The sequence below is a fragment of the Salvelinus fontinalis genome, chromosome 7, assembly GCF_029448725.1.
Source record: "Salvelinus fontinalis isolate EN_2023a chromosome 7, ASM2944872v1, whole genome shotgun sequence".
Classification (NCBI taxonomy): Eukaryota; Metazoa; Chordata; class Actinopteri; order Salmoniformes; family Salmonidae; genus Salvelinus; species Salvelinus fontinalis.
Window position 1 is genome coordinate 25,327,199 of NC_074671.1, and position 17,585 is coordinate 25,344,783.

Consider the following 17,585-nt stretch of genomic DNA (forward strand, 5'->3'; position numbering starts at 1 on the left):
TAAATCCCTTAGCTATGAGCCAACGAAACAATACCATTGTTGATTCTTCTAAAGCTGATGACATCCATCATAATTTCCCTCATCCCTACACGAAGCATACGTATTTCATCTACTGTCCCATGCATAGGCCTATTTATTAATCCAATTACTACACTACTATAAAAACATAATTTTGATTAATGGAGCATGCACAATTAATGAAGGAAGATTAGGAAAGTAAACTGCTTGGAGTAACCCTGGATTGCAAACTGTCATGGTCAAAACATATTGATGCAACCGTATCTAGGATGTGGAGAGGTCTGTCCATTATAAAGCGCAGCTTTGCCTTCTTAACAATGCTATCAACATGGCAGGTCCTACAGTCCCTAGTTTTATTGCACCTGGACTACTGTCCAGTCGTGTGGTCAGATGCCACAAAGAGAAAATCACAATTGGCCCAGAACAGTGCAGCACGGCTGGCCCTTAAATGTACACAGAGAGCTAACATTAATAATATGCATGTCAATCTCTCCTGGCTCAAAGTAGAGAAGAGATTGACTGCATCACTACTTGTATTTCTAAAAAGTACTGACATATGGAATGCACTGAGCTGTCTAGCACACAGCTCAGACACCCATGCATAACCCACAAGACATGCCATCTGAGGTCTCTTCACAGTCCCCAAGTCCAGAACAGACTATGGGAGGCGCACATTACTACATAGAGCCATGACTACATGGAACTCTATTCCGCATCAAGTAACTCATGCAAACCGTAGAATCAGATTTAAACAACTGATGAAATACACCTTATGGAACAGTGTGGACTGTGAAGAGACACACACACACACACACACACACACACACACACACACACACACACACACACACACACACACACACACACACACACACACACACACACACACATAGATTTTTTTGTTGTAGATATGTGGTAGTAGAGTAGAGGCATGTGGGCACACACTTAATGTGTTGTGAAATGTATATGTTTTAAAAATGATATCTGCCTTAATCTTTGCTGGACCCCAGAAAGAGCAGCTGCTGCCTTGGCTAATGGGGATCCATATTAAATATAAATATAAATACAACAAATGCTTGGTAGAAAATGTACCTTTATCTAAAAAAATATATAAGATTTCTATAAAAAAAAGTGTATTATATTATTCTTCTTCTTGTTTCTTGTGGCCAGAATTGCCTCATGTCTCGTCAAAATCCAAGTATTGTATTTCCCTGCAACGATTGTATTGGCTAAAATCACCCATGTGACACAATGACAGCCAATGAAACGTCTGCTTCCGCATTCATCAAAGTTATCTGCTAATGAGTAGAATTTTACTTTTGGCATGCTGTCGAAGCTTGGCTGTAAATCAGATACGAAATATTGGATGCACATTCGGGTGTATTGATTTCAATATAGGCGAATCAATTGAGGATTAAGAGTTCGGAATTAATTCATCACCATCATTTGTAGCTCTGTTTCGAAATGCCGTTTGGGTGAGTATAGCGGCAATTATTTAAATGTTGTTCTGGCATAGGCAAATTTACTAACTTGTATCTATTTCACAACGAATTGTACCCGATCAAGAAGTACGTATAGTATAATCACTGAGCTGCTTATGTTGTGGAAAATATTTGTGTATAACGTTACTTATGTTATCAAAACTGCCATAGCCTGGCTTGTTGGCATTTGTGTGGATAATTACCTAAGGTTATATTTCTCTAATGTTAGCTCAACAGTGGTTGGAAAATTGTCTTTCCATTTAAATTCGTTATCCATGTAGGTAGAGTTGTTCCGCACTTTTTTATTATCAGGGGTCCAAACCCTATGGCCTACTGAGTCACTGCAGAGGAAAAAACGTGATTTCCCTCAATGTCTTAGAAATCTCTTCCGGAGAACATGGTCATCCACAGACAGACTTGATGGCAAAACAGTGCTCATAACTGGAGCCAACACTGGTATTGGCAAAGAGACAGCGCTGGACCTGGCAAAGAGAGGTAGGCCTACAGTGATACATACTCCATGATGATGTTTCCATACAGGAATGTGTTGTAACATTTATGCAAGATGTTTCACCATAACCCGTTGAATGTGTCTTGGGCTATTTCTCAATTGTTTTTTTCTTGATTCCTCAAATCCTCTCCTCACTTCCTAGTCAAAACGTTTTGGAGCCCATATTTGCTCATGTATGTTAGGATGCCAAGCAGTAAAACACATGATCATAGTTTGCAGTTTGTAGAATCAATTGTGTTACAGATTCTCATCAATTTGCTGAAGCTTCTGTGTAATCATAAGACAACACGTAGTAGTATATCAACCTTTGTCCAACGTGGCAGCAGGAGTGTCGTGCTGCTGGACCGTGGAGGAGCGGAGCCGGTAAAACTATTTCTGGAAAAATAATTCATTGTAAATAAATTATATTAATTACCAAAATGTAATGAAAAACTATAGGATGACAAACCACATAAATAAATACGTGTAGTAGGTAGATGGGGGTTTCTTCCCTGTCTTCTCTCTGGTGTCTGTGCAATGATGTAGGTTCACTTCCTTTCAGCACCAGGAAGGGGGCTCCAATCGCTTAAAATGACAAATGATCTGTTGCCTACGCCTAATAGTCATACTCATCAATTATTATTATTATTATTATTACAAATAGAAGATCATTATTATTACAAATAAATGACCGCTTCTAACAATGGTGATCTTTTAGTAAAATTAGATTAAAGCTGAATCAATGTCTCGCACGATCACACAATGATTCATTAGCATTTTACATAACAGAACCTAATCTCTACGGTAGACCTGTAACATTACTGTTACACCAAAAACTCCTCCTCGTTTCCAATGAGAATTTAGGATGGTTAGCTGAAGCTGAATAGTTTTCTCATGTGCCTCTTGTGGGGTATGCATGGGTGTCTGAGCTGTGTGCAGGTAGTTTAAGCAGACAGCTCAGAGCCACTAGGCAGGATATTCAGTGCATTTGTAAAATATTCAGACCCCTTCCCTTCCACATTTTGTTACATTACAGCCTTGTGTGACTGTCCAGCAGGGGCTGCTAATGGTTATTATTTTGCCCAGATATTTGTGAGAGCCTTACATTCTAAAATGTATTCAATATTTTTTTTCCCTTATCGACCTACACACAATACCCCATAATGACAAAGTGAAAAGATTTTTGTAAATGTATTAAAAATAAAAAAACAGATACTGTTTCCATTGATAATCCTTGATGTTTCTACACCTTGATTGGAGTCCACCTGTGGTAAATTCAATTGATTGGACATGATTTGGAAAGGCACACATCTGTCTATATAAGGTCTCACAGTTGACTGTGCATGTCAGGGGAAAAAACAAAGCCATGAGGTCGAAGGAATTGTCTGTAGAGCTCCGAGACAGGATTGTGTCAAGGCACAGATCTGGAGAAGGGTACCAACAAATGTCTGCATCATTGAAGGTCCCCAAGAACACAGTAGCCTGATTCTTAAATGGATAAAGTTTGGAACCACCAAGACTCTTCCTAGAGCTGATCACCCGGCCAAACTGAGCAATCGGGGGAGAAGGGCCTTGGTCAGGGAGGTGACCAAGTACCCGATGGTCACTCTGACAGAGCTCCAGAGTTCCTCTGTGGAGATGGGAGAACTTTCCAGAAGGAAAACCATCTCTGCAGCATTCCACCAATCAGGCCTTTATGGTAGAGTGGACAGACGGAAGCCACTCCTCAGTAAAAGGCACATGACAGCCCGCTTGGAGTTTGCCAAAAGGCACCTAAAGGACTCTCAGACCATGAGAAACCTCTGTTCTCTGGTCAGATGAAACCAAGATTGAACTCTTTGGCCTGAATGCCAAGCATCCCATATGGAGGAAACCTAGCACCATCTCTACGGTGAAGCATGGTGGTGGCAGCATCATGCTGTGGGGATGTTTTTCAGCAGGGAGACTAGGACAGGGAGACTAGTCAGGATCGAGGGAAAGATGAATGGAGCAAAGTACAGAGCTCTATGATGAAAACATACTCTAGAGCGCTCAGGACCTCAGACTGGGGCGAAGGCTCACCTTCCAACAGGACAACGACCCTAAGCATACAGCCAAGACAACGCAGGAGAGGCTTCGGGAGACGTTGCTGAATGTCCTTGAGTGGTCCAGCCAGAGTCCGAACTTGAACCCGATCGAACATCTCTGGAGAGACCTGAAAATAGCTGTGCAGCGACACTCCCCATCCAACCTGACAGAGCTTGAGGATCTGCAGAGAAGAATGGGAGAAACTCCCCAAATACAGGTGTGCCAAGCTTGTAGCGTCATACCCAAGAAGACTCAAAGCTGTAATTTCTGCCAAAAGTGCTTCAACAAAGTACTGAGTAAAGGGTCTGAATACTTATGTAAATGTAATATTTCATTTAAAAAAATGTTATATACATTTGCTAAAATTCCTAAACATGTTTTTGCTTTGTCATTATGGGGTATTGTGTTTTAGATTGAGGGGAAAATACAATTTTAATCCATTTTAGAATAAGGCTTTAATGTGAAAAAGTCAAGGGATCTGAACACTTTCCGAATGGACTATGCTTTGATTGAAACAAAATACATGAAAAACTATTAGCCTAACACCATCTGCTCTAATTCACTCGCAAAATAGTCATTCAAGAAGATATAAATGCTTATTCCCATAAAACTGATTGAGATATGTGTTGGCATAGGATGCATTTTATGCATATTCTAAATGATATGCTATTCAATCGGATACATCTGTCGGTACAAACTTTGACATGTTTACTTTTTAAATGATGAATTATATCACCTAAAAAATACCAATACACCACTGGATAGCATCTTATGCCCAGACAGGCTTGTTGGTGTGTGTGTGACTGTCCAGCAGTGGCTGCTAATGGTTATTTTTACCCAGATATTTGTGAGATCCTTACATTTTCTAGTATATATATTTTTTAATGTAGATATGAATGTTCTGTCAAATATCCTCTTGAAAAGCCTGTATGATTGACATCCTGAGTTGAATTCTGATTGGGCTGGAATAATTTTAATAATATTCCCCCCACAATTTCTTCATAGGGGCCAGGATAATCATGGCCTGCAGAGACATGGAGAAAGCTGAAGGGGCCCTGAAAGAAGTCGTAGAAGGCTCTGGCAGCCAAAATGTTGTCATCAAGAAGCTTGATTTGTCAGACACCAAGTCCATTCGGGAGTTTGCAGAGACCATTAACAAGGGTGAGGGAGAATAAGACATTACTTGAAACTTTTTTTCAGTTGCTTAGTTACTCCACACGGTGTCTCTATAGGGAAAATCCATTTGAATTCAATCACTTTTTGACAGCACCCCTTTTGATTTGAACAAAAACCTTCCATACATATTTTTGCCCATTTGTAGAAGTGCTCAGAAAGTGACTTTTTGGACCTGAATGACAAAACATTCACGAGAGAGAAATGTTCAAAGTTGACCCATTTTGCATACCCCACCATACCATGAGACATCCATGTCTTCATCACCTGAAAATATAAACAGTTCAGATTGGTATAATTTAAAGCTTACAAACAGGGTTGTCAAAATATTTAATAATTTCTGGGAAAAAATGTTTTAAATCAAAATAGTCATTCTTTATCTACAAACGTGTAAACGTGCATATGCTGTAGCTTAGACCCTATTTTACATCAAGGTTTTTGTGTTGTGCCTGCCATTGTCATGTTTTGACTGAAAAATGTAATTCCCATTTTAGTACATTTTAAACTTTCAAATGGTACCACAATTCAACACTGGTCTGACCAATCAGAATCCATGCTTCAAGATTGTTTTGATCACGCGACTGGGATGTGTTCCGTGTAGCCTCCGAGAACAACATAGACGAATATACTGATACAGTGACAGAGTTTATCAGGAAGTGTAAAGGAGATGTTGTACCCACTGTGACTATTAAAACCTACCCTAACCAGAAACCGTGGATAGAGTGCAGCATTCGGGCAAAACTGAGCATGCGCAGACCAGCTGGCTGGAGTGTTTATGGACATATTCAATCTTTCCCTATCCCAGTCTGTTGTCCCCACATGCTTCAAGATGTCCACCATTGTTCCTGTACCCAAGAAAGCAAAGGTAACTGAACTAAATGACTATCGCCCCGTAGCACTCACTTCTGTCATCATGAAGTGGTTTGAGAGACTAGTCAAGGCACCTCCACCTTACCTGTCACTATAGACCCACATCAATTTGCTTACTGCCCCCAACAGATCCACAGACGATGCATCGCCATCGCACTGCACACTGCCCTGTCCCATCTGGACAAGAGGGACAATACCTATGTAAGAATGCTGTTCATTGACTATAGATCAGCATTCAACACCATAGTACCCTCTAAGCTCATCATTAAGCACGAGGCCCTGGGTCTGAACCCCGCCCTGTGCAACTAGGTCCTGGACTTCCTGTCGAGCCGCCCACAGGTGGTGAAGGTAGGAAACAACACCTCCACTTCGCTGGTCCTTAACACTGGGGCCCCACAAGGATGCTTCCTCACCCCCCTCCTGTACTCCCTGTTCACCCTTGACTGTGTGGCCACGCACGCCTCAAACTCAATCATCAAGTTTGCAGATGACACAACAGTAGTAGGCCTGATTACCAACAATGACGAGACAGCCTACAGGGAGGAGGTGAGGGCCCAGGGAGTGTGGTACCAGGAAAATAACCTCTCACCCAATGTCAACAAAACAAAGGAGCTGATCGTGGACTTCAGGAAACAGCAGAGGGAGTACCCCCCTATCAACATCGACGGGACCGCAGTGGAGAAGGTGGAAAGCTTCAAGTTCCTCTAAAATGGTCCACCCACACAGACAGTGTGGCAAAGAAGGTGCAACAGCGCCTCTTCAACCTTAGGAGGCTGAAGAAATTTGGCTTGGCACCTAACACCCTCACAAACTTTTATAGATGCACAATTGAAAGCCACCTGTCGGGCTGTATCACCGCCTGGTACGGCAACTGCACCGCCCACAACCGCAGGGCTCTCCAGAGGGTGGTGCGATCTGCACAAACGCATCACCGGGGGCAAACTACCTGCCCTCCAGGACACCTACAATACCCGATGTCACAGGAAGGACAACAACCACCTGAGCCACTGCCTGTTCACCCTGCTATCATCCAGAAGGCGCGGTCAGTACAGGTGATTCAAATCTGGGACCGAGAAGCTGTTTTTCAGTCTCTATCTCAAGGCCATCAGACTGTTAAATAGCCATCACTAGCACATTAGAGGTAGCTGCCCTATACATAGACTTGCAATCACTGGCCACTGTTCATAATTGGAACACTAGTCACTTTAATAATAATGTTTACATATTTTGCATTACTCATCTCATATATACTGTGTTCTGTCCTATTCTACTGGATCTTAGTCTATGGCGCTCTGACATCTAAATATTTATATATTCTTAATTCCATTCCTTTACTTGGATTGTGTGTATTGTTAGATATTACTTGTTAGATATTACTTCACTGTTGGAGCTAGAAACACAATCATTTCGCTACACCCGCAATAACATCTTCTAAACACATGTATGTGACAAATAAAATGTGATTTGACAATGATGGTTGGAGGTCCACACATCAGAGAATTTTGACCTGAATGGGAATATCTGTTTTAAATTAGACTGTCTATCCTCCATAAGAAACCTATTGAAATCATAGAAATTTAGATAATAGAATAGACATGACCATTTAAGTTGCCATTCGACAGTGGGTGGACCAGCGGTCATCTTTGTGGTAGTAAAAGAAGTAAAAATGTCAATTTAATGTACATTGCAATGGTGTACCAGCTAAATTACAGTGGTCTGAATGTAAAGGTCCATTCTGTGAATTATATTTATATGATTGAAATGACACCCACCCTCTCTTCATTTTTGGTCTCAACCGATGGCAGAGCACAACACAACCTCAAATGCGAATATGAAAAATATCTGAGTTTAGTTGTTTTTAGATATCAATTTTTATGAAATTTTCAACATATAAAATAGTTTGACAACACTGTAAGCTTTTAAATTATATCAAACTCAGCCATTTCTTGTTTCCAGTGATAATGGATGTCTCTTGGTATGGTGGGGAATGCAAAATGGATCAACTTTGAGCACCTTTTATCTCTTTTTGCAATTCTGATCCAAATAGTCACTTTCTGACCACTTCTTCCATGGACAAACATGTATGGAACGTTTTGTTTAAATCCAAAAGGAATGCTGTTAAAAAGGGATTGAATTGAAATGGATTTACCCTATACTGCTTGTTATTTTACCATAGCCACCTGCTTAATGCAAACCTCAGATGCTCTTTTCAACATATACAGGCTTGATTGTATCCCAACTTAATTGATACAATGGATTGATTCATTTGCACTCCTGACCAACAGTTAGACGTTTAACATTTTGAATATTATTTTCTGTAGAGGAGACGAAACTCAACATCCTCATCAACAATGCTGGTGTCATGGTGTGTCCATATGGGAAAACGGCTGATGGATTTGAAATGCAGATTGGCGTCAACCACATGGGTAAGTGACACTATGTAGCACAAGGAAGCGAGAGTAAAATTCCCCTTTGGGCACATAATTCTAAAATGGCACGAACGTATGACATATCATTGATACATGAGATGAGTGTTTAACTGTGAAACAGCTGTACTAGTCACGTTACCCATTCCCATAAGGAAGTGCCAATGTAGCTGCTTACTTCCTTGGGGACAGACGTCTCACTAAATAAATGTATCATTTACTAATGATTAACCACACGGATGAATGGATGTGGTTCACACCAAAGGCAGACGAGCAAAGTTCCATACCACACAGCATTTCATACAAGTCGTGACTTGTACGTACTGATGTCCTGTTATTGATATTTTACTACAGTTTTACGCTTTATGTATATCTCTGTCCAGGAAGCCGTGCAGCTGTAGACGGGTTGTTTTTTTTAGTAGCAAAACAGACGCAGGCGCAACTAATGGGGAACAACGAACTGGGTTGGCTTAGATTGTTTACAACATGTAAGCTATTTTTCGTCTCCAATGTTTTATTGAAAACGTAGATACATTTGCACAATGAGCACTTGTTGTCTCTCAAATACATTGGTACAGTTGTTGGTTAGCTAGCTACTGTAGCGTATTTTTGGGGCATATTAACATTGATATGAAATCAGTGAAAACACCTCAAAACAAGACTAGGTGTCAAGAACAAGATGAAACGAGCCACTTGGCAATTTCTTGCTAGTAACCTGGCCATCCAGAACCACTACAACAGGCTGACTTCTGCCCCGTGGAAGCGCACACATCTCTTTCTTGATGTCAGCTAACCCACCTGTAGCATAAGGAAGTGCGATAATAAATTCAGTTATTGTCTTTCTTATGATTTATAAGTTCAGTCGACACATTTTAAAGTTATATAGAGGAGATGTAATGAAAGGTCAGATCACAAGTGATACTAACTAATGCACCGGATTGAAGATGACCATCACCAGAACATGATTTTTGCACAACCACAGTTCAAATGCATGAATCCAATACAACTAATCAACATCAAATCTACCAATCAAATGCTTTCAAAGTACCCCATCTTGTCACTTAGGCCACTTCTTGTTGACCCACTTATTGGTTGACCTGATCAAAAAGTCGACCCCGGCCAGGATCATCAATGTGTCCTCCACGGCTCATTCCTGGGGCATCATCAACCTGGACGACATCAACAGTGAGAAGGGCTATGACAAGAAGAAAGCGTACAGCCAGAGCAAGCTAGCTAACATCCTCTTCACCCGCTCCCTGGCCAAGAAGCTACAAGGTTTGGGTTTGTCCACTACTTCTGAGGCTTAAACTGTAGCTGTTTCTCTGGGTGTTTGTCATAGTTATAATCATGCAGTCCCAAAGAATCAAACAATAATGAATATAATGTTATTACTGCATGATTACCATTTTAACATGTAAGTTCATAACAAATGCCTGGTCATATCTGTTACCGTAAAATAAAGTGCTACCACAGGATTTCTGAAGGGTGTTTGAAGCTGCAACCCTTTTGTCAAAAGAATTGAATTGAATTGTCCTCTATCAGGCACTGGTGTGACGGCATACTCCCTCCACCCTGGCGTGGTTCAGACTGACCTGTGGCGGCACCTGAGCGCACCTCAGGCAGCTATCATGAAGATGATCAGTCCCTTCACCAAGACATCCGTGCAAGGAGCTCAGACCACTATCTACTGTGCTGTGGCACCTGAACTGGAAACGGAGAGTGGTGGATATTACAGGTGTGTGTATGTATGTATGTATGTGTAAATATATACTGCTCGAAAAAATAAAGGGAACACTAAAATAACACATCCTAGATCTGAATGACTGAAATATTCTTATTAAATACTTTTTTCTTTACATAGTTGAATGTGCTGACAACAAAATCACACAAACATGATCAATGGAAATCAAATTTATCAACCCATGGAGGTCTGTATTTGGAGTCACACTCAAAATTAAAGTGGAAAACCACACTACAGGCTGATCCAACTTTGATGAGATGTCCTTAAAACAAGTCAAAATGAGGCTCAGTAGTGTGTGTGGCCTCCACGTGCCTGTATGACCTCCCTACAACGCCTGGGCATGCTCCTGATGAGGTGGCGGATGGTCTCCTGAGGGATCTCCTCCCAGACCTGGACTAAAGCATCCGCCAACTCCTGGACAGTCTGTGGTGCAACGTGGTGTTGGTGGATGGAGCGAGACATGATGTCCCAGATGTGCTCAATTGGATTCAGGTCTGGGGAACGGGCGGGCCAGTCCATAGCATCAATGCCTTCCTCTTGCAGGAACTGCTGACACACTCCAGCCACATGAGGTCTAGCATTGTCTTGCATTAGGAGGAACTCAGGGCCAACCGCACCAAATACGGTCTCACAAGGGGTCTGAGGATCTCATCTCGGTACCTAATGGCAGTCAGGCTACCTCTGGCGAGCACATGGAGCTGTGCGGCCCCCCAAAGAAATGCCACCCCACACCATGACTGACCCACCGCCAAACCGGTCATGCTGGAGGATGTTGCAGGCAGCAGAACGTTCTCCACGGCGTCTCCAGACTCTGTCATGTCTGTCACATGTGCTCAGTGTGAACCTGCTTTCATCTGTGAAGAGCACAGGGCGCCAGTGGCGAATTTGCCAATCTTGGTGTTCTCTCGCAAATGTCAAACGTCCTGCACGGTGTTGGGCAGTAAGCACAACCCCCACCTGTGGACGTCGGGCCCTCATACCACCCTCATGGAGTCTGTTTCTGACCTTTTGAGCAGACACATGCACATTTGTGGCCTGCTGGAGGTCATTTTGCAGGGCTCTGGCAGTGCTCCTCCTGCTCCTCCTTGCACAAAGGCGGAGGTAGTGGTCCTGCTGCTGGGTTGTTGCCCTCCTACGGCCTCCTCCACGTCTCCTGGTGTACTGGCCTGTCTCCTGGTAGCGCCTCCATGCTCTGGACACTACGCTGACAGACACAGCAAACCTTCTTGCCACAGCTCGCATTGATGTGCCATACTGGATGAGCTGCACTACCTGAGCCACTTGTGTGGGTTGTAGACTCCGTCTCATGCTACCACTAGAGTGAAAGCACCGCCAGCATTCAAAAGTGACCAAAACATCAGCCAGGAAGCATGGGAACTGAGAAGTGGTCTGTGGTCACCACCTGCAGAACCACTCCTTTATTGGGGGTGTCTTGCTAATTGCCTATAATTTCCACCTGTTGTCTATTCCATTTGCACAACAGCATGTGAAATTTATTGTGAATCAGTGTTGCTTCCTAAGTGGACAGTTTGATTTCACAGAAGTGTGATTGACTTGGAGTTACATTGTGTTTTTTAAGTGTTCCCTTTATTTTTTTGAGCAGTGTATATATATATAAAAATAACACCTGCTCTTTCCTTGACATCGACTGACCAGGTGAATCTAGGTGAAAGCTATGATCAGTTATTGATGTCGCTTATTAAATCAATCAGAGTAGATGAAGCGGAGGAGACCAGTTTAAAGAAGGATTTTACATTTTTTAAGCATTGAGACAATTAAGACATGGATTCTGTATGTGTGCCATTCAGAGGGTGAATAGGCAAGACAAAATATTTAAGTGCCTTTTGAACAGGGTATGGTAGTAGGTTCCAGGCGCACCGGTTTGTGTCAAGAACTGCAATGCTGCTGGGTTTTTCCACGCTCAACAGTTTCCTGTGTGTATCAAAATTGGTCCACCACCCAAAGGACATCCAGCCAACTTGACCACAACTGTGGTAAGCATTGGAGTCAACATGGGCCAGCATCCCTGTGGAGTGCTTTCAACACCTTGTAGAGTTCATGCCCTGACGAATTGAGGTTGTTCTGAGGGCAAAGGAGGGAGAACGTAATGTTACACTGAATAAAAAATATAAACTTAACATGTAGTGTTGGTTTCAAGCTGAAATAAAAGACACCCAGAAATTTCCCATACGCATAAAACCTTATTTATCTAATTTTGTGAACAAATTTGTTTACAACCCTGTTAATGAGCATTTCTCTTTTGCCAAGATAATCCATCCACCTGACAGGTGTGGCATATCAGGAAGCTGACTAAACTGCATGATCATTACACAGCTGCACCTTGTGCTGGGGAAAATAAAAGGCCACTCTAAAATGTGCAGTTTTGTCACTCAACACAATGCCACAGATATGTCAAGATTTGAGGGAGCGTGCAATTGGCATGGTGAGTCGGGGACAGACTCTTGACCAGATCAAATGACAATTTTGGAGGCTGAAAGATAGCGGGATTTTTGTTTTACACGTTTAAGTATCACCCAGTCTCTGGCTGAAAGAAACCTAGCATTCAGGGGTTCATCAGACAAACTCTTCCAACCAGACAATGGAAACTTCCTAAAAGAGGTTGAATTACTGGCAAAATTTGACCCCCGTTATGGAAAATCATCTCAGCAAAATTAAAGATGGAGAGACACATGCTCATTACCTTGGGAAGCGCACAAAGATTGAGCTGATACAGATTGTGAGTGACAAGATTCTGGAAGCAATTAGTGACTCAAGTAAGAGACTCAAAGTACTTCTCCATTATCATGGACTGTACACCTGACATTAGTCACCAGGAGCAAATGTCCATTATTCTGAGAAGCGTGGCTTTTAAAGGGAAAGCCAGAGATCAAGAAGCACTTTCTCAGCTTTGTGAATTACAACAGGCTTGAATCTGTCCAATGTCATCTTAGATAAGCTGAACGAGCTGAAGATTCCATTTGAAGATTGCAGAGGGCAAGCTTATGATAATGTGGCCAACATGAAGGGCAAACACCAAGGAGTACAAGCCAGACTGCTGATAAAAAAATCCCAGAGCTGTGTTCGTCCCATGTGGAGCACATACTCTAAACCTTGTCATTGCAGATGCTGCCAAATCTTCAAAAGATGCAATTGGGTTTTTTGGGCATGTGCAAAAGTTCTTTGGTGCCTTTTCAGCTGGCACACAAAGATGGACTTTGAAGAAACACCGTAACATAACCGTGAAGTCATGGAGTGACAAGATCGGTGAGTAGGCTCCAAAGTGTTCATGCAATCAGGCTTCTGAGGTTTGGGAGGCGTTACTGGAAGCCAGACAGACGATCAACGATCCTGTGGCCAAAGTGGAGGCACAAGCACTTGCAGAGGAAGTTGGGTCCTACCGCTTCTTGATTTGCTGTGTCATATGGTGTGAGATACTGACAATGACGAACAAGGTGAACAAGCTCCTCCAATCCTCCAATTTAATCTCAAATGCAAAGGCCTTCCTTACTACATACTAGGAAACTGGATTCTCGGAGGCCCAGACAACAGCCAAAAGCATTTGTGGAGGCTGTTCTAAAAGTGAAGAGACCGAGAAACAGCAAGAGGCATTTCAGCTATGAGGTTCCTGATGAACCAGTGACTGATGCACTGAAAAACCTTGAAGTCTGCTACTACTTCAAGATTGTGGTCGACTCTGCTGTGACATCCATGGATGAGAGATTTGAAACACTCAACCAGGTGATAACCAAATATGGAGCGCTGCTGAACTTCAGCACTGCCTCTCAGATGTCCAGTGAATCTTTAAAGGCTCACTGCATGGAACTTAAACACTCTAACCTTCAGAGATGACTGTGACATCAGATAATTATATTTTATCGATGGCAATTTGATTGCACAAAAATATTGTGACGAGATCCTGAGGCCCATTTTTATTTTATTTTCTGAAGTTATCTATGACCAACGGATGAATATCTGTATTCAAAGTCATGTGAAATCCGTAGATTAGGGCCTAATTTATTTATTTCAGTTGACTGATTTCCTCAAATGAACTGTAACTCAGTAAAATCAATGAAATTGTTACATGTTGTGTTTTTCTATTTTTGTTCAGTATAGGAAGGTATTCCTAATGTTAGGTATACTCAGTCGATATGCACACGCAGGATATTTAGTTTTAAAGAATACATCGATGAGTGCGATTCTTCCAGCTTCATCAATACATGTCAATTTTTCTAATATTATTGCATTTGTATGTAGTATTTTATATTAAACGGTGTTAGATACATGATCGTCTTGTCTGTGTGCCCACAGTGACTGCGCACCAGCCAACTGCTCAAGCTCTGCTTCAGATGATGACACGGCCCAGAAACTGTGGGAGCTAAGCTGCCGGATGCTTTCTCTGTCATGGGATTGAATAACTCCCAAATAGTTGTATGGTGTACATTTGAGATGTATGAGCACTGAAATGCTATGAGCACTGAAGAATACAGCAAATGTACAGCATTTTAAATTAAAGTCCTTTGTCCCATGGATACATATTATGATGTGGTATTTTAATTGAAATGATGTAGTTGACAGTACTTGTAGATGTAAATACAATTTAACATGGTTCATTGCCACTGGCATTTGATGGAATATATGGTTGATATTGTTTTTTTACCCTACTGTACATATATAGTCATATAATATTGCACATTATTAGACTGCTGTTTATTGTCGATAAGTAAGTAATCACCAACATTAAATCACTAATCTGTAACTCCCACGTCAATTTTGGGACTTTTAAATTAATGATATATATACGCATTGATATACAGTACCAGTCAAAAGTTTGAACACACCTACTCATTCAAGGGTTTCTCTTTATGTTACTATGTTCTACCTTGTAGAATAATAGTGAAGACATCAAAACTATGAAATGACACATATGGAATAATGTAGTACCCCAAAAAAAGTGTTATTTTAGGTTCTTCAAAGTAGACACCCTTTGCCTTTGACAGCTTTGCACGTTCTTGGCAGTCTCTCAACCAGCTTGAAGGAGTTCCCACATAACAATTATGCTGAGCACTTGTTGGCTGCTTTTCCTTCACTCTGCGGTCCAACACATCCCAAACCATCTCAATTGGGTTGAGGTTGGGTGATTGTGAAGACCAGGTCATCTCATGCAGCACTCCTTCACTCTCCTTGGTCAGATAGCCCTTACACAGCCTGGAGGTGTATTGGGTCCTTGTCCTGTTGAAAAACAAATTATAGTCCCACTAAGCGCTAACCAGATGGGATGGTGTATAGCTGCAGAATGCTGTGGTAGCCATGCTGGATAAGTGTGTCTTTCAATTCTAAATAAATCACAGACAGTGTCACCCGCAAAGCACCATCACACCTCCTCCTCCATGCTTCACAGTGGGAACCACACATGCAGAGATCATTCACCTACTCTGCGTCTCAAAAGACCCGGCGGTTGGAACCAAAAATCTAAAATTTGGACTCATCAGACCAAAGGACAGATTTCCACTGGTCTAATGTCCATTGCTGGTGTTTCTTGGCCCAATCAAGTCTCTTCTTCTTATTGGTGTCCTTTATTGGTTTCTTTGCAGCAATTTGACCATGGCCTGATTCACACCGTCTCCTCTGAACAGTTGATTTTGAGATGTGTCTGTTACTGAGGTGCAGTTAACTCTAATGAAATGATCCTCTGAGGCAGAGGTAACTCTGGGTCTTCCTTTCCTGTGGCGGTCCTCATGAGAGCCAGTTTCATCATAGCGCTTTATGGTTTTTGAGACTGCACATTGACATTTTAAATGTTCTTGAAATGTTCAGAATTGACTGACCTTCATGTCTTAAAGTAATGATGGACTGTCATTTCACTTTGCTTATTTGAGCTGTTCTTGCCGTAATATGGACTTGGTCTTTTACCAAATAGGGCTATCTTCTGTATACCACCCCTACCTTGTCACAACACAACTGATTGGTTCAAATGCATTAAGAAGAAAATACATTTCACAAATGAACTTTTAACAAGGCACACCTGTTAATTGAAATGCATTCCAGGTGACTACCCCATGAAGCTGGTTGAGAGAATGCCAAGAGTGTGAAAAGCTGTCATCAAGGCAAAGGGTGGCTACTTTGAACAATATCAAATAAAAAATAGATTTTGATTTGTTTAACACTTTTTTGGTTGCTACATGATTCCATGTGTGTCATTTCATAGGTTTGATGTCTTCACTATTATTCTACAATGTAGAAAATAGTAAAACAATTAAGAAAAACCCAGGAATTAGTAGGTGTGTCCAAACTTTTGAATGGTGCTGTACACCCAATATAACTTGAATGCCTAATGAGCTCAGTTCAACTGTCGTACCCCATCAAAACCTAAAATATGAGATTGTTTTACTCTATTGCTTGTAAACAGTGTAATTGTAAACAAACACTGTATAGCCTCAAACCATGGTTAAAACTATAATATTGATATCACGGGTGGTCAGTCCTAGCAAATAGAGTGGTAACATTAACCCAGCCCAATCCCTCAGCTCTTTATTAAATCAGTGGCGGGATTGTCGCTTTGTTATTGTTTCAAATACAGATTTACCCTTTAAGGATATTTACCAACTCAGCATTTCATAATGAATTTCCACTGTACAGTGGCTTTCAAATAATATTTTCTACGTTTTTTAAAAAACATTCTAACTTACACAGTTTTCTAAAATGATACTATAATTTTTCTAAACAATTACAAAGGGATGCCTTTAGCATCATGTAATTTCCTTGTTAAATGTGGTCTATTTTTCTATTATGATAGAGCATTAAAATATCTATCTACCAGCATGATTGTAAGTGTGTGTTTCCTTTTCTGAAATGTATATTTTGTTGTATACAGTAAATTATAAAAGACATCAGATCTGGACAATTTGCAATATGTTTGTTTAATTGTTTATTAAAGACATGAACATAGATATTTTCCAGATCACTAAACCTCTGCTCCATTTTTAACATTCCAATCTTTAGTTTTGTCATCTTTGACTGATATTTCATTGCTACTCCACCTGCTGCACACTACAAAGATTATTGAACACAACCAGAATAAACAACAATAGCATGAGATGAAAGAAGCATTATACACTACTTATAAGATTATCTAACATTGACTATGATACTCAGAAAGGTTGAAAGAAAAATGGCAAATTAAACTATAATCAAAACATAACAAAAGTTGATTATGTCAGGATAATACATATGTATTTTGTAAAAAAATTAAATATATATTTGAAAGGTTGTCAACGTTTTACCATGAAAGAAAAAGAGTGAAATTAATTCAGCCTGATATA

At 41.1% G+C, this 17,585-nt stretch overlaps 1 protein-coding gene across 1 annotated transcript; it reads left to right on the top strand.

Moving 5' to 3' along the window:
* Window positions 1-1,285: 1,285 nt before the first annotated feature.
* On the top strand, window positions 1,286-17,088 carry LOC129859271 (retinol dehydrogenase 12-like). The gene is made up of 7 exons (XM_055928827.1): window positions 1,286-1,493; window positions 1,879-1,994; window positions 5,062-5,217; window positions 8,421-8,525; window positions 9,591-9,800; window positions 10,068-10,260; window positions 14,575-17,088. The coding sequence occupies exons 1-7, from the start codon at window positions 1,483-1,485 to the stop codon at window positions 14,675-14,677; spliced, it is 894 nt and encodes a 297-aa protein (XP_055784802.1). The 5' UTR covers window positions 1,286-1,482; the 3' UTR covers window positions 14,678-17,088.
* Window positions 17,089-17,585: the final 497 nt, after the last annotated feature.

Coding starts and splice junctions, on each gene's coding strand:
- LOC129859271 (XM_055928827.1), top strand. Junction 1,995..5,061: donor GCTGGACCTGGCAAAGAGAG/GTAGGCCTACAG, acceptor ATTTCTTCATAG/GGGCCAGGATAATCATGGCC. Junction 8,526..9,590: donor GATTGGCGTCAACCACATGG/GTAAGTGACACT, acceptor CTTGTCACTTAG/GCCACTTCTTGTTGACCCAC.